Source organism: Balaenoptera acutorostrata, chromosome 14 (assembly GCF_949987535.1).
Source record: "Balaenoptera acutorostrata chromosome 14, mBalAcu1.1, whole genome shotgun sequence".
Classification (NCBI taxonomy): Eukaryota; Metazoa; Chordata; class Mammalia; order Artiodactyla; family Balaenopteridae; genus Balaenoptera; species Balaenoptera acutorostrata.
This window is the reverse complement of record NC_080077.1, coordinates 23,009,921-23,036,664: the sequence shown is the minus strand read 5'-3', so window position 1 is coordinate 23,036,664 and position 26,744 is coordinate 23,009,921. Positions and strand designations below refer to the sequence as shown.

Genomic DNA, 26,744 nt, shown 5'->3' with positions numbered 1-26,744 from the left:
AAAGCTGTGTAAACAACCCAGATGTCCACCAGCAGAGGAACTGATAAATAAATTGTGCTGTTACTAAGGTATAAAAAGAGGCTACTGATATACCCTAAAACATGGATCAATTTTGTAGACATTATGTTGAGCAAAAAAGGACCCAAAAGAATACAAACTGTATGATTCCCTTCATATAAAGTACTACAATAGACAACTTGATTCTAGTGAAGAAAATTAGGAGTTTTTTGGTGTATGGCAAGGGGAAATTGATCCGGAAAGGGATATAAAGGAGCTTCCTGGGGAACTAGAAATGTTGTATTTTGATAGGAGTATGTTTTACACAGGTAGATCTTTTTGTCAAAACTCAAACTATACACTTAAGATTTATACATCTCAAGGTATATCAGTTTTACTGCAAAAAAAGTTAAATATTGAACTATTGTTTGTATGTTTGCTTTTTCTTGATGGTATTGAGTTGGCAATTCTAAAACTTGTTACTCTATATTCGAGGATTGTGCAAATGAGTAAATATATTGAGGGAGCCAGATTTCTCACTTCTGGGGAAAGAAGTTACAGTGGGGGATGGGCGAAGACTAGATTGTATTATAGTGTTGGATTGGAGTTGGAGATGTCCATATTAACTCATGCTTTTAAATATACAAATAAGGCAAAATAGATATATTTCTATAAACAGTATGTATGTATACTATAAATGTGTGCATATACAGTATATGCATGTATTTGTATATACAGCATATATACATAGGTGTGTGTACACATGCACATAAAACATAGTTCCTATATCTCTGTACTGAAAGAACCTAGAAGCAATGATGCATCAATAACAGTGAGCACCTCTAGTGCCTGATTTTGTGTTCTAAATACGCTTCATCTATAAAAGGAACCAGGACTCTTATGGAAAGGACTGAATCTAGGGCTGGGTAAGTGAAAGTACTAAATGAAGCTGGACCTTCTTACTGTGCCAGAAAGTAAAGAAATGGTTCACATAATCACAGGAACATGTCAGAAGGATCCAGAAGCCAACTTGAAAGGGTTCCCACTGTCGGCATCAGGGACAATTTGACTATCGAAATACGAATGATATTAATAGGTAATGCATTGAATAAAATAAGAATTCATTGGTCCCTACTGAAACATACATGGAATAAATAAATGAATGAATAAATAAATAATGGAAGGACAGAGAAAGCTCCTTACAGTAGCGTTCTAACTAATAAATAGAGAAATGACGATAAAGTTAGAAATAATTAATGGGATTTAAAACTAGAGGGTAGAAAATTTAGTGACGAGCAGGATATTTATATTAGTCTCTAAATGTCTTCCCTCAGATTGCTTATTAATTTTAAAGGGGAAAATAGTAAGCCAGTAATGGAAAAACCTGTCTGACACCACTTTAACCAAGTCGTCAAACCTAACACAATCAATATTGGGACCAGCTGATATTATGTGGCTCCTAATAAGATGAAGGGAGAAAGGCAAATATCACTTCAGTGCAAATCCTGTGGAAAATGCATAATCTGAACCTAATCATGAGGAAATATCAGACAAATCCAAACTGAAATGTCAAGGTCAAGAAACGCTAACAAAGGCTGTTCCAGATTAAGGGCTAAAAAGATAATGACAACTAAATAATGGATGCTTTTTAAGTTAAATAGACCCAGGGGAGGAACTACCAAGGACATCATTGGGCCAATTGACAGAATTTATTGGGACTGTGGATCAAACAGTATTCTTGTGTAAGTGTTAAATTTCCTGATTTTAATAACCGTTGTGTGTGAGATTGTCCTTGATCTTAGAAAATGATTAATGAAAGGGTAAGGGGGCAGAGTGACTTCCAACTTACTCTTAATTGGTACAGAAAAAAATGCAGTAAACATTTTGCATATTAATATGTGCATAGTAAGTCCATGCATATTTGAGTAGATTGATAATACAAAATATAAACAATTGGGTGATCTGAGTGAAAGATATCCTGTACTAGTTTTAAAACTTTTCTCCAAGCTTGATGAAATTATATAAAGTAAAGTTATTTCATAAAACTATATATGTATATTTTCCCCCCCCCAAAAGATAGCATTGGCTTCTTTTCTTGCCCTGGTGAATTTTTCTTTTTTTTTTAAACATCTTTATTGGAGTATAATTGCTTTACAATGGTGTGTTAGTTTCTGCTTTATAACAAAGTGAATCAGTTATACATATACATATGTTCCCATATCTCTTCCCTCTTGCATCTCCCTCCCTCCCACCCTCCCTATCCCACCCCTCTAGGTGGTCACAGAGCACAGAGCTGATCTCCCTGTGCTATGCGATTGCTTCCCACTAGCTATCTATTTTACGTTTGGTAGTGTATATATGTCCATGCCACTCTCTCACTTTGTCCCATCTTACCCTTCCCCCTCCCCATATCCTCAAGTCCATTCTCTAGTTAATGTTCATACCTTCTTTGGATATCTTTCAGCTAATTGGAGTGTACCTTTCAAATATTATAAAAGTAGAGTAAATTTAAGTATTTGTGTATTATAGTTAAGATTTTATGGTACAGTTTTACTCTCATTTTTAAAATTTGTTTTATAAAATTCTAGTTGCTTTGAAAAATACAAAGGTATAAAAATTTTGAATAAGTCTCCAGGAAATACATGTAATTTGTGATAACACTTTAATATTTGAATCATGATAGTAAGTTTGTTGAATATGTATTTTTAAAGTGTTTCTCATTGTGCTATGTCCAGTGTTCCTGGGAGTTATATAGAGCCCTTGTTGTTTGTGTAATATACTTGGGAGAATTGAGGGCCTAAGAGTATAAATGTGTTATCTGTGATGTTACCACCAACTTAGAGATTCTTATTTTCTTTTGTGTCGCTAACTACTTTGAAATGTTATGAAAGCTGTGGCTTCTCTCCCATGCATATGTGTATTGCTTTTTTTTCATATAATTTAGGGGGTTTCAAGGACACCCTTCACCCTATCCACTGACCCCTCCCTGCAAGCTTAAGTGAAACTGTGTACTGAAGTTTAATGTTCACATTTATTCGTTAGCAAAAAGTGTTTCACTCCAGTTCAGTGTTTTTCTTAGTGCCGTTCTAGAACAGCCAGCTTCAGAATCGTTTGTGGTACTCGATTTAAAAAAAAAAAAAAAAATGGATTCCAGAATCTACTGTCCATTCATTCATTCACCAAATATTTGTTAATGTCTACTACATGCCAAACACTGTTCTAGGCAGTAGTAATACAACAGTAGATTAAATCCCTGCCCTCATGGTAATCACATTCCTCTGGTGAAGACAGACAATAATCAAATAAACACATAAAATGTATAGTATGTCATGATAAATATCATGGTAGGGATCCCATGGTAGGGATAGGAAGGTCAATTTAAATAAGGTATTTGGGGAATGTCTCACTAAGAAGGCAACATTTTAGCAAAACCCTGAAGAAGATAATGGAGTGAATCATACAGATGTTCCAGGAAGAGACAAGAAAGTGCAAAGATTTGTGAACAGCACAGTTACCTGTTAAAGTTCAAGACATAGCAAGGAATACAACGTGGCTTAATCTAGAGTGAGGAAAGTGCTGGCAGGTGATGGTGGGGAGGGGGAGCTCAAATAGAGTTGACAGGATTTGACTGCTATCTTTAAAGTGTTATTACTTGCATTATAATGGACAAGGGTGGAAATAGGGGCACCGTTAGTATATTATTAATAATCAAAGTGAGGGCAGTGGTGGCTCAGACCAGAAATTGCAATCGAAGACATGGTGAGAAACTGGATACATTTTGAATGTAGAACTGACAGAATTTAAGATTCATTGGTAGAATATGAGAGAAATAGAGGGCTCAAAAATGACTTCAGAGGTTGGGGCTTGAACAACTACAAGACATTTACTGACGTGGAGGAACGAATTGAGTAGCGGGAAGATCTGAAATCGGTTTTGAACTTTGGATGTTTTGAGCTATCAGATGTACAAGTGAAATGCTGAGTTGAATGTATACATCCTGAAGTTCAGAAGAGAGGTCTGAGCAGAGAATATGAATTTGGGAGTTGACTGCACAGTATTTAAAGCCATTAGACTGGAAGAGATCATCAACGTATAGTGTTGAAAACAAGACAAGAAGTCTAAGAACTGAAGTCTGTGGCACTCCCCACCCTGGAGATGAGAAAAAATCGCTATGAAGGTCTGAAAAGGAACACCCAGTGAGGCAAAACCAGAAGACCTTGATAACCAGGAAAGCAAGTGAAAAGGGGGTTGCGAGGAGGAGGGAGTACTCAACTTTCCATGTTAATGGGGACAAGTAAGATGACATCTAAGCTTTGGATTTAGCAAGAGAAGTAATCCTTAACCTTGACAAAAGCAGTTGCAGTGCATGCTAGGGGTAAAAACTTGACTAGGATGGGTTCAAGAGGAAGAATTGGAGACAGCTAATATAAAGCATTCTCTAACACACCATTATAAAGCAATTATACTCCAATAAAGATGTTAAAAAAATAAAAAAATAAAGTATTCTCTTTCAAGGTGGCTTTTTGGTATGCTAATGGAGAATGATTTATATCAGGTTTTCTATAATTTGGGCCAAGAATTTCTTTTTTTTCATGTGGACCATTTTTTTAAAGTCTTTATTGAATTTGTTACAATATTGCTTCTGTTTTATGTTTTGGTTTTTTGGCTGTGAGACATGTGGGATCTTAGCTTCCCAACCAGGGATCAAACCTGCACCCCCTGCATTGGAAGGTGAAGTCTTAACCACTGGATCACCAGGAAGTCCCAGGAATTTATTTTTTTGTTACACCCTAATATGATTCTTCCATGCACCAGGTTTGAGAACCCCTGTTTTAACGTATGATTGGTAACGTATGATTGGTGTTTGCTGGCCAGTCATTCTTCAGTGTAGCAAGTGCAAATGATTTAAAAATTAAATGAAAACTCTTATTTAACCACTGCTGACTTAGTGGCTAAAATTTGCAGTTGTCAGTGACTCTCATCAATCCAGTTACAAAACAGGAACATAGAGGCCAGGGACAAAAGTAAAAGTTCTTTTTGTAATTCCTATTTCCCAGAAAGGATGTCTAATCAGCCAAAAGAAGTTAAAAGATTTCAAAAATATTGACATCTTGAAATTCTTCTCTTCAAATATTGTTTAATATTTAGCATCCTTTATTTTAAAGAAAACAATGTAAAGGTGAATTAGTTTTGAGTTACAACTGCCAAAATCTGCTCAAAATACAAGCACCAGTTTCTAGGGGTGTCTTGGAAATAGTGTGGAATAAAAATCAAACTGTTGTGTTGACTTATCTGCTTTGGGGAAATTTTTTTTGATGTATTTATTAAAATGAACCCATTTCAGGTTAGAGTAATGTTTTTTAAACTTCATATACTAATGAAGGAACCCAAGGTGTTTTAAATGTCTCTACACTGTTCATACTATGAAATTAGGAATGAAGGAACCTTCTAAAGTCATTACAATACGACTTACCCAATTAAGTCTTTAGACAATATTAAATTATTTCAGACCAAAGAAAATCTGTCTCATTTTTAAATGACTTCAAAAGAAGGTAACTTAAACTTTCCTAAGCAATTTATTCATTTACTTTAAAAATGACTCTCTTTATATTTAAAGTACCATTTAAAAGCCCATTTTCTGGTTCTGAAGAACCTAGGAGCAGGACAGGAATAAAGACTTAGATGTAGAGAATGGACTTGAGGACACGGGGAGGGGGAAGGGTAAGCTGGGACGAAGTGGGAGAGTGGCATGGACATATATACAATACCAAATGTAAAGTAGATAGCTAGGGCTTCCCTGGCGCAGTGGTTGAGAATCTGCCTGCCAATGCAGGGGACATGGGTTCAAGCCCTGGTCTGGGAAGATCCCACATGCCGCGGAGCAACTGGCCCCATGAGCCACAACTACTGAGCCTGCGCGTCTGGAGCCTGTGCTCCGCAACAAGAGAGGCCGCGACAGTGAGAGGCCCGCGCACCGCGATGAAGAGTGGCCCCCACTTGCCGCAACTAGAGAAAGCCCTCGCGTAGAAACGAAGACCCAACACAGCCAAAAATAAATATAAATAAGTAAATAGGTAGATAGCTAGTGGGAGAAGCCGCATAGCACAGGGAGATCAGTTCAGTGCTTTGCGACCACCTAGAGGGGTGGGATATGGAGGGTGGGAGGGAGACGCAAGAGGGAGGGAATATGGGGATATATGTATACGTATATCTGATTCCCTTTGTTATACAGCAGAAACTAACACACCATTGTAAAGCAATTATACTCCAATAAAGGTGTTAAAAATAATAAATAATAATAATAAAAAATAATAATAAAAAATAATAATTAAAAAAAGCACACTTTCCCTTATTGTATATATTCCTGTCTAAATTGCAAATTGCAGTTTGCTAATTGTAGCTTACCAGAACAGCCCTAAATTGAATGGCTGGGTTGACTACTAGTGTGAGATGGGGTAAGTCATTTTACTTTTGTAATGCCACTTCCTCATCTCTATAATGTTGGGATTATAGAATCCTAAGAGAAAAAGATGAAGAAAGTATTATGGACTTCAGACAATACAGGTGTCACATTTAGTGGTGGAAGTTATTGCCTGGCTTTCACATTGGACTCCAAAGCTCATGCCGAATTTGTTCATCCCGTTACCTCTGGCACTTAGCATGGTGCCTGACTTGAGTAAATGATAAATAGCTGTTGACTTGCTGGGAGTCAGGGTAGCTCATACGGGAATAAACATTTGAACTGAACCTAAGAGAAGAGGAGACTTTTTGCAGAAGAGGAAACCGTATGAGACAGGGAGAATAGCACGAGAAAGACTGCAGGTGAGGCAGAATCCCAGCTGGATTGAGGGAAATGGTAGGAAATGAGACTGAAGCCATGTCCACAATGTAGAAGGCCTTGAATGCCAGGTTAATCTGTGTTTTCATTGAGCCAGTCTTTTAATGTCTCAGAGCCTTAGTGTGAGTAAAACATGACCTGCCTAAATTTCAAGGTTGTGGTAAGGACCAGGTAAGGGGAAGTGGAGCAAAATATAATTGTACCTGGAAGAAAATGAGAATCAACGTATGGAACTTTTAAAAAAATGGAATATATGAGAGGATTGTTTTATAAGAGAAGAAAAGTTAAATATACAAATTCAGTAATTTGAAGGGTTACTTTTTCTTTAGGTTTCTGTATATTGTACTACTTATCTATAGTAGTATGTATAGAATCTCACATTACAGAATACTCAACTAAGTATCTGGACTGTATGCAGTACTTGTAGTTATTGATGACTTAGTGGATCTTTACAAAAGGCAAATTGCAGTTGTTTTCAACATAATAAAGTCATGTGTTCTCTCCAACTTTAATGTGCATACAGATCACCTGGGGGGTCTTGATGTAGTGCAGATTGTGGTTCAGTAAGTCTGGGGTGGGCTAGAAGAGTCTACATTTCTAACAAGCTCCCAGGTGTTAGCAGTGCCACTGGTCCATGATTATAATAAAGGTCAAATGAAAATATAAACTGAAAATCAGTAGTCCATCCGAAATTCTAACAGATTTTACTCTTGTATTTTTAAAGCAAATTTTTGTCTTATTTTATAGCATGTAGCATAAATTTTAAGTCAGGATAGAAGAGGCAACTAGCAGGTTCTTCACTGATTTTCCATTTCTCTTTACAGCAATCGAGTGATGTATTATTTTCCTCTTTTTAGAACCGAGGTAACTGAGATTTAGAGCTGGTAAATAACATAAGTTAAAAGGTCAGGTTTGCGTAGCTGTCGATCTGATGTTCATGTGTTTGCTGTAACCACTATAGCATCTTAGTTTTTTGTTTGTTTGTTTTCGTATATTTGTACAGATTAATTTTTCCCTCTTTAGTGAAAATCGTTTAGTATGTTGTTATTTTATGTTTAATTTTAAATTCAATTTAGCCTATTTCTGTCCTATGCATAAAAGTTGCAAGTTTTGCTGAAAGGACACTCCTATAGTTCCATTGTAGACCTTTTCTGAAGCACAAAACCACAAAAGAGAACTGGTAATGTGTCTTGAGGAAGATGTCTTTTCATGAAGTCTGTCAAGCCCTAGGCAGTTGGTAGAATCCTGTGATAAGGTGGGGAGATTGCCAGAATATTACAGAGCTGTACCGTGCAAAAATAGGTTTTATCACAGAAGTATGATGTAGGTCATCATAATGTATATTTTTATTTGACTTATTTACTGCAGTCTAACATTGACATAAAAATATTTCTTTTAGAATGTGAAACACAGAAAGTATGCAAGGTGGAAGGCAACATATATTCACAATTGTTTAAAGAATGGAGAGACTCCTCAAGCAGGGCCTGTTGGGATTGAAGAAGATAATGGTATGTATTTATCTAAGTAAAATGATTTAGTAGAATCATAATTGCTCAATATATTATTATTCAGAGTTTTTAGAAGGAGTGATACAGTTTTGTTTCCTTCATCAGGTCCAAAATCAGGTGTAAAATTATAAACTTAGGGACAAGTGAAAAATTAAGGCCAAACTGTTCTAATATCTGTCTGTGTCAACTGCTGTAACATCTGTCTCCTGCCTCTAATCAGATTTCTTTCCTACGTGGGACAGGCAATCCTTTTTTAATCTATAAAATGTTTCCAAAGAACACTGAATTTATTTTGTATATACCTGAGGTGGGTTTTTTTGGGGGAGGGGGACAGGTAATACTTTCACATGGTTAAAAATTTATACAGTATATAAGAAATATGAAGTGAATGTCTCCTTTCCACCACACCCTTTATCTTCCCAGATTCTACTGAAACCCAAATAAATAAATAATGTTTTTAGTTTTTTGTGTATTTTTAGAGATTATTTTTTATAAATTACTAGTAAATAGGAATATATACCCTCACTTTTTTCACACAATTGGTAATACACACACTGTTCTACATCTGGTTGGTTGGTTTATTTATTCATTCATTTGGAGGACTATTTAGAATTTTATAATGCCACTCAGTAAAAAAGCAACACTACAGTTCTACATATAAATACTATGTGTAAACTATTTTTGCAGCTCTTCTCCTAGAGAAGCAAGCTTTTATGCATCATTTCAAGTGAATTTTTTGCTATCTATTCCTGAAGGACACTTCATGATATATCCTTGTTTAATCTTGAGGTAGCCTTTTTCACATAGAATGCTTCTTACAGTCATATAATAAATGCCTTGCATTCATATAATGCCTTAAAGCTTACAGATCATTTTCATGTATATCATACCCTCAAAAATCTCCAAGAGACAGTTGATGTTATTTCTGTTTTACAGAAGAGGAAATTGAGGTTCTGGGTTTTGGCCTGCCTAATGTCATAGAACCACAGAGAAGGAGAACCAGAAGTTGAATTATTACTCAAAGTCCTTTGTTCTTTTTACTAACACTATAGCATGAATACTGTAATATTAAGTTGTTACTAAGTGTTTAAAGTTAACTATTCTAAGACATGGTTAAGTTTTGGAGTTATTTACATCATGGCGGTGAAATTGGATTTTTTCAAGCGTATTGCTAAAACCTTATTTCTCACTTTTTCATTTAATATTTTGGAATGTTTTACATACTTCCTTTGCTGCTTTAATACTGACCACAGTCAGGCATGTTTTATGTAAGTCCTACTGTTTACAAAACCATTAGTCACTTCCAGTTGTCCAAAAGGAAAGATCCAAGATCCTTAGCCTACCAAGCAAGACTCACCACGATCTGGCACTGACCAGTTTTATTTCCTACTCCTATCTCCTATTGTCTTAGTCCGCTAAGGCTGCCATAGCAAAATACCATAGACGGGGTGGCTTAAACAAAAGGCATTTATTTTCTCACAGTTCTGGAGGCTGGAAAATTCAAGATCAAGGTCCAGTAGAGTTTGGTTTCTGGTGAAGATCTACTTCCTGGCTTTCAGAGGACCACCTTCTCTCTGTTCTCATATGGTGGAGTGTCAAGGAGAGGGGGCAAAGGAGGGGGAGAAGCGCAGATCATTCCTGTTGGATTAGGGCTCCTCCCTTATGACCTCATTTAACCTGTAGTTACCTCTAAAAACCCTGTCTCCAAATACTGTCACATTGGGGGTTACGGCTTCATCATACGATTTTTGGGGGGACAGTTCAGTCCATAACACCTATATAAACCCTTTATTACATCCATAGAAGTTAACAGCAAGAAAGTACCTTTGTCTCTTTCTTTAATTAAAACCATTTCTCCCTCCTAAAATGTTCATCTTTCTTTACCTGTCTTAATCCTGCCTATCTGTAAAAGTCTTCCTTAATGTGAATTTCTGCAGAGCTATTTTATGTATGTATTTATAGTTTCTTATAAAATATATATTGTTTAATAAAGTGAGTATTTTCATAATTTATGATAATATTTATAATTTATAGAGCACATGCTAGGTGTTAGGCACTGTGATAAACGTTTTACATATATTATCTAATTTAGTCCCCATATAATTCTGTCGGTAGCTGGGCATCCCTATCCAAGCTCTAATGACTAGTTAATGGAACCTAGGATTTGAACCCAAATCTTTCTAATTCTAACGTCTATGCTCTTATTCTACATTTAAGTGGATGCATTTTTTCCTCAACCAGATAACAAGACTTAATACATATATATTTTCCCCATTGAGCCTTCCAGGAAAATGTCCCAATCAACCAATCAACTTAACTTAATCTAGTCTTCCCTTGAGAACATAGTACCAACATTATGAGAAACACTTCTGTGCTTTAGCCATGGTATAGAGCCCCAAATTTGTAATGACCTCCCATTTCCTAGGACATAACCCTTGTTCTTGCATTTTTAAAATCTTATACATTTCTTTCATTCATTTTTTTTTTAAGAGCAGGTGATATACAAGCTGGCTTTTTATTTTTTTTTATTTTTATTTATTTAAACACTATTTTATTTATTTATGGCTGTGTTGGGTCTTCGTTTCTGTGCGAGGGCTTTCTCTAGTTGTGGCAAGTGGGGGCCACTTTTAATCGCGGTGCGCGGGGCCTCTCATTATCGCGGCCTCTCCAGACGCGCAGGCTCAGTAATTGTGGCTCACGGGCCTAGTTGCTCCGCGGCATGTGGGATCCTCCCAGACCAGGGCTCGAACCGTGTCCCCTGCATTGGCAGGCAGATTCTCAACCACTGCGCCACCAGGGAAGCCCCCATTCATTTTTTAAGAAACTTTTTTTTTCTCTTTTAAAGTCATTTTGTCAGCATTACCTGGGTACTAGGGGTGGATAAGACATGGTCGTATTCTGTAAGAGCTTACATTCTCATGGGGAGCTATAGGTTAATAAGTAGTTATAGTACATGTTGGTAAGAAGTGGTGCCTGAGCTGAGTCTTAAAAGATAAATTGAACTAATTAAGTCAGGTAAAGAAAAAAGGGAAGGATGCTACAACTGAAAAGAAGAGCATCTTCAAAGGCAGGGAGGCAGATTGAGAACTGGCCAACTGTAAGAACTGAAAGAAAGAAAAAAAAAGAAGAAAAATGTTTTTGAGAGTGAATTGGAGAAAGATAATTCTGCAGGTTGTAAGGTGAATCCAGGAGCAGCAATCCAAATAATAAATAATGAAAATCTGGGTAAGATATTGGCCAGGGAGGAATAAAGAGAAGGAAGTATAATCAATAGGATCAAGGAACAGTTTAATATGAGAGAAGAGGGAGAAAACAGAAAATGATTCCTGTTTTGGGCTTTTGTGCTCAGAGGCATGGTGATTCCATTCAAAGAAATGGCTAATACAAGATGAGCAGATTGGTGGGAAAAGTCAAGGGAAGGCATTGAGATGCTAATGTGATTACTACTTGAAGAAGTTCAATAGCGATTAGATATTCTACCCAAGATTTCAGAAGAAAGGTCAAGGCTGAAAGTAGAATTTTGGAGTTGTTAGTTTGAAAGGAAGAAGTGAAGCCAAAGTAAAATGCTGGATCACCCAGGGGGAATGGGTTGCTTAAGAATTAAAACCAAAGATGGAACCAACCTTTTTTCACCTTTAGTAATCATATTAAATTGCAGTCTGAAGCAGAGGCACTTCTGTTATCTTATTACATGTAAGGTACATACACATATGTGTAGTAAATGTAAAAATGCATGTAATATTCATAATTACTCTCAAACATTTGATTTGAAAGATACTTTACTGCTTATATATGCTTATGTATGAAAATATACTATGAAAAAAATCTTTGTTTTAAACATATCATTTTACTTTTCAGTAGTATTTCAGAGGTATCATTCTAGATACACTGAAATACCTAATAAATGATCAATTTTGTTTTTCAGGCATTCTTTCAGCATCAGTGACTTTCTCTAATCTTAAACTTTTTAACCTTTTTCTCTTGAAAGTGTTGCATTTTGATTATTATCTTGATCTCTTTCGTTCTGAAATGGTTGTTTTAAGCCCTCTATAATACTATAGATTATTAAATCTATGTAATTTTTATTTTGCTTTCCCAAAATTGGCTTAAATTGAGCTTGTAATTTTTATCCATTATTTTCATTCAGTTTTTATAGAGCTTCTGGATAGTAGAAAATTGTTAGCTATGGAATACTAATAATCCTCTTAGATATAAAGGAGAATATTTTCATTGTATACTTTTCAACCTGTTAATTTAAAAAATACCCTGGTGTCATAATTAGGTGTTAATGTCATAACATCTAACAGTGTCTGCTCAGAAATGGCTTACGGCTCTAAAAGAGGATGTTATTAAATCTGAATATGTACGCGAAAACTCTTCTTTAAAACTGATTTTTCTTTTTCTCAATGTAGCATTATATTCTCTTGTGTTTTTAAATTTCATAAGATATTCTAGGTGTAAAAGGTATTATGTTTAATAAAAGTCTAATTTTCTGTCATTCTAGAATTGAATTCTAGTAAAGCTAGTAAAAAATAATAGATACTATACCTTAGTTAATTTAGAGTAAGAAAAAAAAGCATACTTAATTTTTGAAAACAGTACTATGTCACCGTATTGTCAGAAAATACTTAAGGAAGCCATATGATGGGTACAAAAAAGTGTTCTAGAAAAAATTTAGGCTCAACTGAAGGGATATCTGTTAACATTCAAACTCTAAGTTTCCATATCCACTTGGTTTCAGTATCTGCAAAATGGTATTGTTTTTAAGTGGTCAATATTAACCTATACCCCGGCAATAAAAACTAATGAAGATGGTAATTGTTTCTTTCAAATTTCTAGTGATTTAAAGTTTCCTTCTTTTGGAAAAGCTTAAGGTATAGTTAACTTTAACATTTTTTAGTCTCAGTAAATATTTATTAAGATTGTTGGTTGGATAATATGGGAGATATAAAATAAGTCAATACATGGTTAATCTAAAACTCAAAGTGTCATAATCTAGTTTTAATGTCATAACTTTTAACAGTATCTCCTTGGAAATGTCTTACGGTTCTACAAGAAGGTATCATTTTACATATATAAATTTTTTTGAAGTATTTGAAAATAAATTGGAGATACACTCTTTTACTCCAAAAGTACTTCATTCAGATTTGATTAGTTGATTCAGTAATGCCCTCTGTAGCTTTTTTTTTCCTCCTTCAAGATCCAGCCTGGGGTCATACACTGCATCTAGTTGTCATGTCCCTTTAGTTCCTTATTAATCTGAAATGGTTCCTCAGCCTTTCTAGGTGTTTCTTCCCTTGACGTTTTTGAAGGGTACAGGCTAGTTGTAGACTGTCTGTCTCTCAGTTTGGGTTTGACTGATTTTGCCTCATAATTCGATTAAGGTTGTGCATTTTTAGCAGAAATACACCACAATGATATAGATTTCTCTCTACCCCATATTGGAAGTATGATTCTGTTGAAATATTGGTGATATTAACTGATCACTCAGACAATGTGGTATCATCTAGATCATTCCACTTTAAATTTATTTTTTCCTTTGTTATTAATAAGTAGTTTGTGGAAGTTACTTTGAAACCATGTAAGTATTCTGTATTTTATGACACTTTATCCACTATGTTAGCATCTCCTGATGATTTTCTAATACCATCCTTCCTTATATATTAATTAATTGGCATTATACTATAAGGAAGAGCTTTTCCTGTCTCCTCCATTTGTATATTTATTCATTTAATTATGTTAGTATGTGATCATGAATTTATATGCAGTGATTATAACCCAGTACTATCCATTCTTATTATAATGGTCAAATTGTGCCAGAATCATACGGCGGTAGTTTTCCAAACTGGCTTATGTGTCTTTTTTTATATATTCCTATCCTTCTTGGAGATTTGTACTTCCTTCCTTGCTTTCTAACACTTCAGAATGCTCCAAGTACATCTAGTTCTTTCTTTGCCCCAGCCCCTGGAATGAGCCTTTTCTTTAAAGAGCTCTGAGTCCTTTTTTAGTGAAGAATGATATTTAGAAGCCAAGTCCTGGGCACTAGCTGTACTCACTGTAACTGGTATATTATTGCTTCTGGTCCCTCTCAGAAGACAGAACAAGAAAGTATTCATTGATTCTTCAGCACTACAAATCCTTATCTTTAACTTACTCATTTGTTCATGTCTGGAAAACATGATAGAGTCAGAATCGTTAATTCATACCACTGTAAAAAGCAAACATACAAATTAGTTGCCTGTTTGCTTAGTTATTATTTTTTAATGTAAAACCTCATGCATCTTAAATGTGTAATGCAATGACTTGGCACACAGCTCTCTAGAACATTTCCATTACCCCTAGAAATTACCTTGTACTCCTTCCCAGTCCATTCCCACCTTGAGAAGCAAATGCTTTTGTTGTTTGTTTAACCAAAAACTAGTTTTGCCTGTTCTAGAGCTTTGTATAAATGGAGTCATAATGTCAAATGGGCCCAGCATTTTTCTCTAAGCATTATATCTGTGAGACACACCCATGTGTTATGTATCAGTAGCACATTCTTTCTTACTGCTGAGTAGTACTTCATTGTATGGATACCACAATTTGTTTATCACTTCATCTGCTAGTGGACATTATTGTTGTTTACAGTTTGAGGTTATGATGAATCAAGCTTCTTGACATTGAAATACATATATTTTTCAGACATATTTCACATGCTATATGTGAACACATGGCATATTGTCGATTCCTCTGGGTCAATAGCTACAGCAGAATTGCTGTTTAATTTTTAAGAAACTCACAAACCATTTTCTGAAGTTAGTGTACCACTTATACTCTCATCAGCAGTGTATTAGTTTCTGTTGCTCTGTATCCTTGCTTACACTTGGTATTGTCAGTAGTATGTTTAAATATAGCCATTCTGACCCATGTGGAAGGGTTCTACATTGTGATTTAAGTTGCATTTTCCCAATGACTGTGATACTGAGCTCTGCGTGTATTGGCTTTTTATATATCTTTATGAAGTGTCTGTTTAAATCTTCTACCCATTTTTTGTGGTAAAATAGACATATACTGTAAAATTTACAATTTTAACCATTTAAATGTACAGTTGACTGTCATTAAGTACACTCAGACTGTTTAGCCTGTAACCACTGTCCATCTCCAGAATGATCTTCATCTTCTCAAACTGAAATTCTGTGTCCATTAAACAATAACTCCCCTTTACTCCCACCACCCCCAGCCCCTGGTAACCAACTTTCTCTTTTCTGCCTCCGTGAATTGACTACTCTAGGTAACTTATCTCAGTGGAATCATACAGTATCTGTCCTTTTGTGACTGGCTTATTTCTTTTAGCATAATGTCCTGCAGGTTCATCCATGTTGTAGGATGTGTTGGAATTTCATTTCAAAGCCTGAATAATATTCTATTGTATGTGTATACCACATTTTGGTTATCAGTCATCCATTGATGGGTGTTTCGGTTGTTTCTATCTTTTGGCTATTGAAACCAGCTTTGATCCCTGGTTGGGGAACTAAGATCCTGCAAGCTTCGCAGTGTAGCCAAAAAAATAAATAAATAAGCCTCTCTTTTTTTCTAATATAAACATTTAAAACTATCAGTTTTCTTCTAGGCACTGATTTAATGTCATCCCACAAATTATGATGTCATTTAATTCAAAATAACTTCTATTTTCTTTGTGTTTTCTTTTTTGGGGAATGGATTATTTAGAAGTATACTGTTTAATTTTAAAATATTTGGGCTTTTCTAGCTGTCTAAATTTAATTCTTTTTTGGTCAGAGAACATTTTTTTGTAAGATTTCAGTATTTCAAAGTTCATTAAGGTTTGTTTCATGGCCCAAAATATTATCTGTCTTTGTGAATGTTGCATGTGCATTTGAAAAGAATGTATTCTGCATTTATTAGATGTGCTGTTCTGTGAATATGAATTAAATAAGGGTATATTTTAATTAATATTTTAATTGATATTTTATTCTCCAACTATGGGGATTTTACTAGTGCTGTCAGCTTTTTTTCACTAGAAACTTTATTTTATTAGGCACATACACCTTTACAATTGCTTTTTTTTAATATATGTATATTTATTTATTTTTGGCTGTGTTAGGTCTTCTTTGCTGCACGTGGGCTTTCTCTAATTGTGGCAGGTGGGGGCTGCTTTTCATTGCGGTGCGCCGGCTTCTCATTGCGGTGGCTTCTCCTGTTGCGGAGCACGGGCTCTAGGTGCGTGGGCTTCAGTAGGTGTGGCTCGCGGGCTCTAGAGCGCAGGCTCAGTAGTTGTGGCGCACGGGCTTAGTTGCGCCGTGGCGTGTGGGATCTTCCCGGACCAGGGCTCGAACCCGTGTCCCCTGCATTGGCAGGTGGATTCTTAACCACTGCACCACCAGGGAAGCCCTACAATTGCTTTTTTTTTAAATCGACCTAACCTTTTTATCATTATGAAACATCCAATTATATCGCTGCTAATATTCCTTGACATGAATTCTGTTTTGTCTGTTACTGAAATTAGCCACTTTCAGCTTTTGCCTCTTGATATTTACATGGTATCTATTTTCATCCTTTCAGTTTAAACATATCTGAGTCTTAAAGCATATAAGTGTGTCTTTTATTTTTCAATCTTTCAAAATCAGCCTTTAAAATAGTGTTTAGCCATTTACATTTCATGTAATTATTACTATATTTAAGCCTACTGTTTTTGCCATTTGTTTTCTGTTAGTCCCATCTGCTTCTATTCCCTCTTACAGTTTTCTTTTCTCTGGTGAATTTTTCTTCTTTCATTCATTATGACTACATTTTTCTCTGCGGCCTTGAATGTATTTATAGTACCTGCTTTAAAGTTATTTTCTGCTAATTTCAGTATCTGGGTCATGCTGGGGTCTTTTTCTGTAGGTTCTCTTTTTCTACTGACTCTGGTCACATTTTCCTCCCCCCCCCCCGCCCCCATATTTCTAATAATTTTTATTATTGATAACATCTTGTAGCTTTGCATTCAGTTATCTTCCTCTGCAAAGTCTTGATTCTTGTTCTAGCAGACGGTTAACTTGCCTGAACTCAAACACTGCCCCTCTTTTCTTTCAGCTTTAAGGCTGTTGCTTTCTTCAGGCCCCTTAGAATCTTCCCTGAGTGTGCATGCATAGTTCAGGGCCATATAGATATTTAGTTGAAGTTCGTACACACATTTCAAGGCTCACTTCTCTGCAACTCTTTCTTTTGCATAGACTTTTGGGTGCCCTCAGGTGAAAAACCACATGAAAGCAGACTTTACCTGGTGAGATTTCCTTCCTCAAGGGCCATCTTCACTTTAACTTCTACCAGCTTTTGATCACTTGCCAGTATCTTTAAAAAGTGTTGGGGGGTTTTTTGTTTGTTTGTTTGTTTTTTCCTTCCCAGATGTATTAGTGTTAGAGTTCTCTAATATGGGAGAAAATGATATGTATATAAAGTATACATACATCTACAACTTTACTTAGTAAAATTCCCAAAAGTGGCTCTCTTATTACTCCTTTCTACATAGACAGCTCAGTGTGAAATTTTATTCCTTTGTTTTTGTTGATTAATTTGTTGAACAACACACAGGTAATCGTTTAATAACTAGTAAACAATAAATATTGAGTAAAAGGCAGCTGTCAGAAAGTAGAGTTCTTATGGAGAGCATAAATGTGACATGTTTTGCCAAAAATGTCCTCCATTTTTCATAAATTTAAAGAATGGGTTTAAAGAAAATTTATTTTTAAGAAAATCTTTTTCCCAGGTATTTTTTATTGTAATAGCATTCAAGGTGGTATTTGGAATACCGGTTCTGAGACTTCTGTGCACATGTTACTAGTGTTCCTCTGCTCCTTTTCTTGAAGACTGCTCTTGTCCCTCTTGCCTCAAATCCATCTATCTTGTAGCTTGTTATTGAGCTGCTGCATTCCAAGGGACCCGACCTTGGTTAACCTTTGTACTGGAGACAGAGACACTATGATTTCCAAATGCAATCCTTGAGGTCAGACACATACATTCATTTTAGAGACCAATCAGACTTTTCCCCCAAATTAAAAAAGGCAGTATTAGAAACAAGGTGATGATTTGTATGTGTGTGTGTTTTATTATATATTAGTCTCTTAAACAGAAAACAAAAAGTGGAGCTACAAACCAAAGTTACAATAGTACTAGCTTTTCTCATCGCCCATCTATCTACTGTTACCAGAGGTCTTTATTTCTTCATAAGGCTTTGAGTTACTGTGCAGGGTCCTTGACTCCAACCTGAAGAACTCCCTGTGGCAGGCGGGTCTGGTGGTTAAGAACTCTCTCAACTCTTGATTAACTGGGAATGTCTTGATTTCTCCCTCATTTTCGAAGGAAAGTTTTGCTAGATATAGGATTCTTGGTTGATGGTTTCTTTCCTTCAACACTTCAAGTACATTGAGCCATGCCATCTGGCCTCCGAGGCTCCTGATGAGAAATCTGCTCATGACCTACCTTCCTGGGAAATCTCTCAGCTTCATAGACTTTCATAATGTACCTTATCGTGTCTTATGCAACAGAACATTTTGTGTAGTATCGTGAAGTCAGTTAAGTTGTAACATTATTTTGAGACCAGAATTTAAGGAAAAGGAATTGAATATTTCAAGTGTAGACATTATGAGCTCTTTAAAATTATTACCCATTTTCAAACTAGAAATAAAAAGGCCACTGAAGTATCCTACAGATTTTAATTTATAACAAAGTGAATACCAATATCTAATAACACACATAAAGAAAAATTTCTTTGGGATCCCTTTTCCTAAGTGTAAAGTGGCCTTGAACTCAAAAAGTGAGAAAACCACTGTGGTTTATCCCCAGCTGTGATGTGTTCATTTCTTGCTCTGACCTCAGAGTGCACCATTGTGATGTACTTCACAAAGCCCTATAAAAGAGAAAGCTGGGCCCAGGTTTTTGGTCCTTAGAGCCCAGGAAGCTGCTTTTGGTGACCTGACGGCCTTGGACCTACAGTTAGCTTGTTTTTTCCTTGTTTCTACCATTTTGTTGATTTTTGTTTCTCATTTCTCTACTCTTTTTTATTTGCCTCATTGTTCTTTCTACAGTTAGCATAGTCAGTATTGTTGGTATAGTTAGCACAGTTGGTATAGTTAATAGTTTATTAGCATAGTTAGTGTAGTTAGTACTGGTTAGCGCTGTTGGCATAGTGAGTATTGTTGGTATAGTTAATACTTGATTAGCATAGTTAGTGTAGTTCGTACTAGTTAGCGCTGTTGGCATAGTGAGTATTGTTGGTATAGTTAATACTTGATTAGCATAGTTAGTGTAGTTAGTACTAGTTAGCGCTGTTGGTACAGTTAGCATAGTTAGCGTTGTTAGTAGAGATAGCATACTTAGCACTGTTAGTACAGTTAGCGTTGTTAGCTTAGTTAGCGTTGCTAGGTAGTGCTGTCAGTCAGTGTAGTTAGCAGATCACCATGATGCAGGGCCTCACAGCCAACTCTGCTGACAAGGAGGTTCATATTGATGACTTCGAGATCCTCCGCACCATTGGTGAAGGCACCTTCGGTAAAGTGAAGTTGGCCCGGCACATTCTGACCGGGACACAGGTGGCTGTGAAGGTCATAAAGAAAAGGCGTCAGAGCCTCTCAAGTGCCCAGGCACTTTTCCGGGAAGCGTGCGGTATGAAGGCTCTGAATCACCCCAATATTGTAAAACTGCTGGGGGTGATTGACACAGAGGAAACAATTTTCCTGATGATGGAGTACCTCAGTGGGGGGGAAATGTCCCGCTATTTGAAGATCCATGGCCGTATGACAGAGGCGCAGGCCCGAGGCCCATTCCAGCAGCTGGTCTCCGCCCTGCAGCACTGCCACCGGAGGGGCATCGTGCACCGGGACCTGAAGCCAATGAACCTCCTCTTTGATTCCAACATGAATATCAAACTTACAGACTTTGGCCTCAGCAACAAGTGTGATGGCACTGGCCTACTGGACACGATCTGCGGCACAGCCCCTTATGCTGCCCCGGAACTCTTCCTGGGGCAGAGCTACAGCGGCCCTGCGGTGGACGTGTGGAGCCTGGGAGTAGTGCTGTACACCATGGTAACTGGGTCCCGGCCCTTTCTGGGAAAAGACTTACAGCAGCTGCGGAAGCAAATCCTACAAGGGCAATACCCCATCCCACCTTATCTGTCTTTGGAGATAAGGGATCTATTACAAAAAATGATTGCCCTCAGCCCCAGTGACAGAGGCACCTTACCTGACCTCATGAGCCATGCTTGGTTAAACATGGGCCAGAAGGAGCCACTCCAGCCACCCTGTGAAGAGGACCTGGAGGTGACAATGGTGAGGACTCCGGGCTTGACTTGCGACCAGAGCCAGGACACTGGAACAGGCAGTGTGAGCTCCATGAAACCCAACGTGGGGGTCTCCATCATAACTGTGAAGCCCTTGTCTTTCGGGGACCTCAGTGGCAGTGAACTTGAGCCTCCTCTAAGCCCTGTGGTGTCCTCCCTGCAAACCAGGTGGCCCTACCAGAGAAGAAATGTGCAGCTGCAGGAAGACCAGCAGGCAGGGCAGGAGACCGGTGAGTCTGCCTGTCCCCCATCCAGCCTGGAGTCGAGGACTGCCACCCCCAGCCCAGCCCCCCAGTGTGGCACTGGGACATCCACCTCCAGCAGCAGCAGGATTGGAGCCCCAGAGGGAACCAGCTGCTCCCTGTGTGTGTCCAGCACTGGAAGGTCCTCCTACACTGGGCAGCCTGAGAGTGTGTCCTCATCCACTCTCTCTGGCCACAGCCAGAAAAAGCAAGGGGTGGCTGGGAGAATCTGGAATTTTATTTTGAAACATCTTTGTTGCAAGCTGCCCAGCATGAGGCGTCATAATAAAGTGAGCCCATGTGAACCCCATGGATGACCGAGGCAGGAAGGTCAGGCCGCCGCGCTCCCTGGGGCCCGGTCCAGTGGAGGATGGTGTGTTCTCTGCACGGCCTTCAGAAGCATCGTATCCAAGACCCTGGCCAGCTCAGAGGATGGTCCGGAGCAGCCCGGGCGACCGAAAGCGAGGCCACCGTGGCTGCAGGTCAGCCCCTCAACCCCCACCTGGGTGAAAACTTCAGAGACTGGACTGTCACTCCTGGGGCACGTCTCCCCTCCCCTACTCTTCTGTCTTCCGTGTTGGTGGGGGAGGGGGATAGTTCTTGTTCCAAGAACTCCTTGGTTCTTCCAATGCTGGTTAATAAACTTGATGCTCCAGAAAAAAAAAATATATATATATATAATATATGCAAAGATTTTACAGAGTTGGAAAGTATTAATTTAAAGAAATGTTGATCATACTGCCAGGCACAACTAAGTGTTTTAAGAAAAGGAAAAAAATTAGAACAATTATTTTAAGAGAAGCTGCTTATCAATTGCATTAAATAGAATTACATTCAAATGTCTGTCATGTCTGTATAGCAAAATAAGAATATTTGGCATTTCTATTTCAAAATACAGATCTTCCTCGACTTACCAATGGGGTTATATCCTGATAACCCATTATAAATTGGAAACATAATTTGAAAATGCATTTAATACACCTACCCTACTGAACATCATAGCTTAGCCCAGCCTACCTTAAAAGTGCTCAGAACACTTACAGTAGCCCACAGTTGGGCAAAGTCATCTAACACAAAGCCTATTTTATAATAAAGTGTTGAATATCTCATGTAATTTACTGAATAGTGTACTGAAAGTGAAAAACAAAATGGTTGTAAGTGTGTCGGTTTTTTACCCTTGTGATTGCGTGGCTGACTGGGAGCTGTGGCCGCCGCTGCCCAGCATCACAGAGAGTACTGCACTGCGTATCGCTAGCCTGGGAAGAGATCGAAATTCAAAGTATGGTTTCTGCTGAATTCCTATCACTTTTGCACCATCGTAAAAAAACCCCGTGACTCAGGGACTGTCTGGACCTCACTTAACATTGCCTGTGTATTATATAATAGACGTTGAGGAAAATGAAGATGCTGGAGCAGCCTCTCTGCCCACTCAGCCACCTCCGCCGTCATCTTCAACGTATGACCCAAGCAACATGCCATCGAGCAGCTATACTGGAATACAGATTCCTCCCGGTGCCCACGCTCCAGCTAATACCCCAGCAGAAGTGCCTCATAGCACAGGTAGGAAATTGAAGCTTCATGAGTTTGACCTCTCCTTTCATAAATAACAACTGCACTTCTTCCCATATATGTGCCTCATCATGATGGTCCTAAAGCATGATAAGATCTTTAGGTTCCATTTGAACCCACCAAAAAATTAAATCCTTTTCGTTGAAGTTTTAATATTAGTTGTATTTTATTTTTTTAAGAAATGACAAAATATTTATGTGTAACTGATTACTATTGACCTTATGTTTTATTAATAAGTAAAGTTCCTGTGCTTTTCGTGTGTGTGGCTGTTTTCTTTTTCTTCCCCTCCCTTTCTTTCCCCTTCACTGTTGAAGACTAGCACTGAGGTGAGTGGGGCTTATTACAGGATGTGTCTGTCAGGTTCCCACTGTGATCGCAAGATTCATTTTTCTTGACTTATTCCCTTAGGACCCTGCCTCCGCCCTCAACATGGGTATTATTGATGAAGGAGCAAGCTTTGAGGCACAGAATCTCAATAGCAGTGGATTCACAGACAAGTGAAAGGAGGGGGTTTGGGGTTTGTTTGTTTGTTTTTTTAATATTACAAACGTGTCTAAAAATAAACCACGGAAGTGATGCCTGCTATCTTTGAATAAATTACTACTATATGTCTGTGTTTTCATAGAAAAAAGATCTGACAAAACTAGTCTCCAGGAATAAGTCAGGGTCATAAGATAAACTTTTGAAAGTTGCAGATACTCTTGTTTACTTGTATTGTTGACAGAGTATCACCCATACTTCCAAATAGAGGGGCATTTAAAACCATAGTTTAAATAAATCTTAAATTTAATTAATTTTAATTTTTTTTCCAAAAATTGTTTTTAAACTTTTATCTCAGCATAAGGGTAATCTATGGTAGTAACCTATATATTTCAAAATATTTAATTAATAGAATAAAAGTTGTCTTTGCGCCTTGATTTCTACTGTTGCTGTTATTCACCATTACTTCATTGACTTTCAAATTTTCAGCCTCAGTTTACCCAAACCATTTAGGTTATTTTGCATGAGTTGAATAACATTTAAGAGTTTTCTGTTTTGACCATTGTAGCAGCGATTATGATTAGTTTATTTCCTCCTATTTTAAAGCTTTCAACTTCATATCATCTACAAATAATGCGAACATTTTTGTCTTTAAGCATATTGATGAACATGATAATTTTAACACTGATCTCTTTAGTATCATCATTCTGTATATTTTACCCTGCCTGACTTTTCATTGCTTTCAGGTCTATGTGATGGAATTAATAGACCAATTTCCATTAGTTTTGTAAGTAAAATTTCATGGAACACTGTTTTAAATATTTTATTATCTTTTGGGAATATTCAGTTTTTCCAGGGTAGAATGAAGTAAGCAAAACCAGCTACATATTTAGATGTATTTGCCTTTGATAAATACTGCTCAAGTTATACTATTGGTAGTAAGTTTAAAAACTGACCAAGAGCCTCCAACACAAGCATCCTTACAGAAGGGTGAAGTGAGAATAAAATACACTTGGGAGTCACATAGTATTAGTTATTAGTTTCTACTTCTTGCTAAACCACAAACTCAACTGTTACTCAGTTCCCGACCGAGGTTATTCCCTCTTTTAAAATGAAATTAATCATACTTCTCATAGTTGTTGTAATTATTAAAGGGGAGGAAGTATGAAAATTGACTACTATGCCTAACACAAAATCAGTGTTCAGCAAATTAGCTTCCTTTTCCTTTTTTTTTTTTCTTTTCCCGTATATTTTATTACAGAATATTGAGTAGAGTTTCCTTTGCTATACAGTAGGTCCTTGTTGGTTATCTTTTTTTTTTTCACATCTCTATTGGAGTATAATTGCTTTACAATGTTGTGTTAGTTTCTGCTGTATAACAAAGTGAATCAGCTGTATGTGTATATATATATACATACCCATATCCCCTCCCTCTTGCATCTCCCTCCCACCCTCCCTATCCCACCCCTCTATGTGGTCACAAAGCACCTAGGTGATCTCCCTGTGCTATGAGGCTGCTTCCCACTAGCTATCTGCTTTACATTTGGTAGTGTATATATGTCAGTGCTACCCTCTCACTTCGTCCCAGCTTACCCTTCCCCCTCCCTGTGTCCTCAAGTTCGTTCTCTACGTCCGCATCTTTATTCCTTTCCTGCCGCTAGGTTCATAAGAACCATTTTTTTTCCCTTAGATTCCATATATATGTATTAACATACAGTATTTGTTTTTCTCTTTCTCACCTCACTCTGTATGACAGACTCAGGGTCCATCCACCTCACTACAAATAACTCAATTTTGTTTCTTTTTATGGCTGAGTAATATTCCATTGTCTATATGTGCCACATCTTCTTTATCCATTCATCTGTTGATGGACACTTAGGTTGCTTCCATGTCCTGGCTATTGTAAATAGTGCTGCAATGAACAATGTGGTACATGACTCTTTCTGAATTATGGTTTTCTCAGGGTATATGCCCAGTAGTGGGATTGCTGGGTTGTATGGTTGTTCTATTTTTAGTTTTTAAAGGAACCTCCTTACTGTTCTCCATAGTGGCTGTATTTACATTCCCACCAACAGTGCCTTTTCTCCACACCCTCTCCGGCATTTATTGTTTGTAGATTTTTTGATGATGGCCATTCTGACCGGCGTGAGGTGATACCTCATTGTAGTTTTGATTTGCATTTCTCTAATGATAGTGATGTTGAGCATCCTTTCATGTGTTTGTTGGCAGTCTGTATATCTTCTTTGGAGAAATGTCTCTTTAGCACTTCTGCCCATTTTTGGATTGGGTTGATTGTTTTTTTGATATTGAGCTGCATGAGCTGTGTGTGTATTTTGGAGATTAATCCTTTGTCATTTGCTTCATTTGCAAATATTTTCTCCCATTCTGAGGGTTGTCTTCTTGTCTTGTTTATGGTTTCCTTTGCTGTGCAAAAGCTTTTAAATTTCATTAGGTCCCATTTGTTTAGTTTTGTTTTAATTTCCATTTTTGCATCTATGTTCATCAGTGATACTGGTCTGTAATTTTCTTTTTTTTGTGACATCTTTGTCTGGTTTTTGTATCAGGGTGATGGTGGCCTCGTAAAATGAGTTTGGGAGCGTTCCTCCCTCTGCTGTATTTTGGAAGAGTTTGAGAAACATAGGGGATAGCCCTTCTCTAAATGTTTGATAGAATTCACCTGTGAAGCCATCTGGTCCTGGGCTTTTGTTTGTTGGAAGATTTTTAATCACAGTTTCAATTTCAGTGCTTGTGATTGGTCTGTTTATATTTTCTATCTCTTCCTGGTTCAGTCTTGGAAGGTTGCGCTTTTCTAAGAATTTGTCTATTTCTTCCAGGTTGTCCATTTTATTCGCATATAATTGCTTGTAGTAATCTCTCATGATCCTCTGTATTTCTGCAGTGTCAGTTGTTACTTCTCCTTTTTCATTTCTAATTCTGTTGATTTGAGTCTTCTCCTTTTTTTTCTTGATGAGTCTGGCTAATGGTTGATCAATTTTGTTTATCTTCTCAAAGAACCAGCTTTTAGTTTTATTGATCTTTGCTATTGTTTTCTTCATTTCTTTTTTATTTATTTCTGATCTGATCTTTGTGATTTCTTTCCTTCTGCTAGCTTTGGGGGTTTATTGTCCTTCTTTCTCTAATTGCTTTAGTTGTAAGGTTAGGTTGTTTATTTGAGATTTTTCTTGTTTTGAGGTAGGATTGTATTTCTCTTGACTTCCCTCTGAGAACTGCTTTTGCTACATCCCATAGGTTTTGGGTGGTTGTGTTTTCTTTGTCATTCGTTTCTAGGTATTTTTTCATTTCCTCTTGGATTTCTTCAGTGATCTCTTGGTTGTTGAGTAGTGTATTGTTTAGCCTCCATGTGTTTGCATTTTTTACAGATTTTGTCCTGTAATTGATATCTAGTCTTATAGCATTGTGGTCGGAAAAGATACTTGCTACGATTTCAATTTTCTTATATTTACCAAGGCTTGATTTGTGACCCAAGATATGGTCTATCCTGGAGAATGTTCCATGAGCACTTGAGAAGAAAGTGTATTCTGTTGTTTTTGGATGGAGTGTCCTATAAATTATCAGTTAAGTCCATCTTGTTTAATGTGTCATTTAAAGCTTGTGTTTCCTTATTTATTTTCATTTTGAATGATCTGTCCATTGGTGAAAGTGGGGTGTTAAAGTCCTCTACTATTATTGTGTTCCTTTCGATTTCCCCTTTTATGGCTGTTAGCTTTTGCCTTATGTATTGAGGTGCTCCTATGTTGGGTACATAAATATTTACCATTGTTATATCTTCTTCT

General features: G+C 37.2%; 1 protein-coding gene across 3 annotated transcripts in view; it reads left to right on the top strand.

Annotated features, from left to right (window-relative positions):
* VTA1 (vesicle trafficking 1) overlaps positions 1–26,744 on the top strand; it is an 80,784-nt gene that overhangs the window by 38,620 nt on the left and 15,420 nt on the right. For 2 of the 3 annotated variants that reach the window (XM_007171310.3, XM_057527856.1), the window contains 2 exons: positions 8,235–8,343; positions 22,288–22,461. In XM_007171310.3, the coding sequence (XP_007171372.2) occupies positions 8,235–8,343; positions 22,288–22,461 (283 nt within the window). The remainder of the gene's footprint in view (positions 1–8,234; positions 8,344–22,287; positions 22,462–26,744) is intronic. The other variant, XM_007171312.2, reaches the window with a different exon arrangement.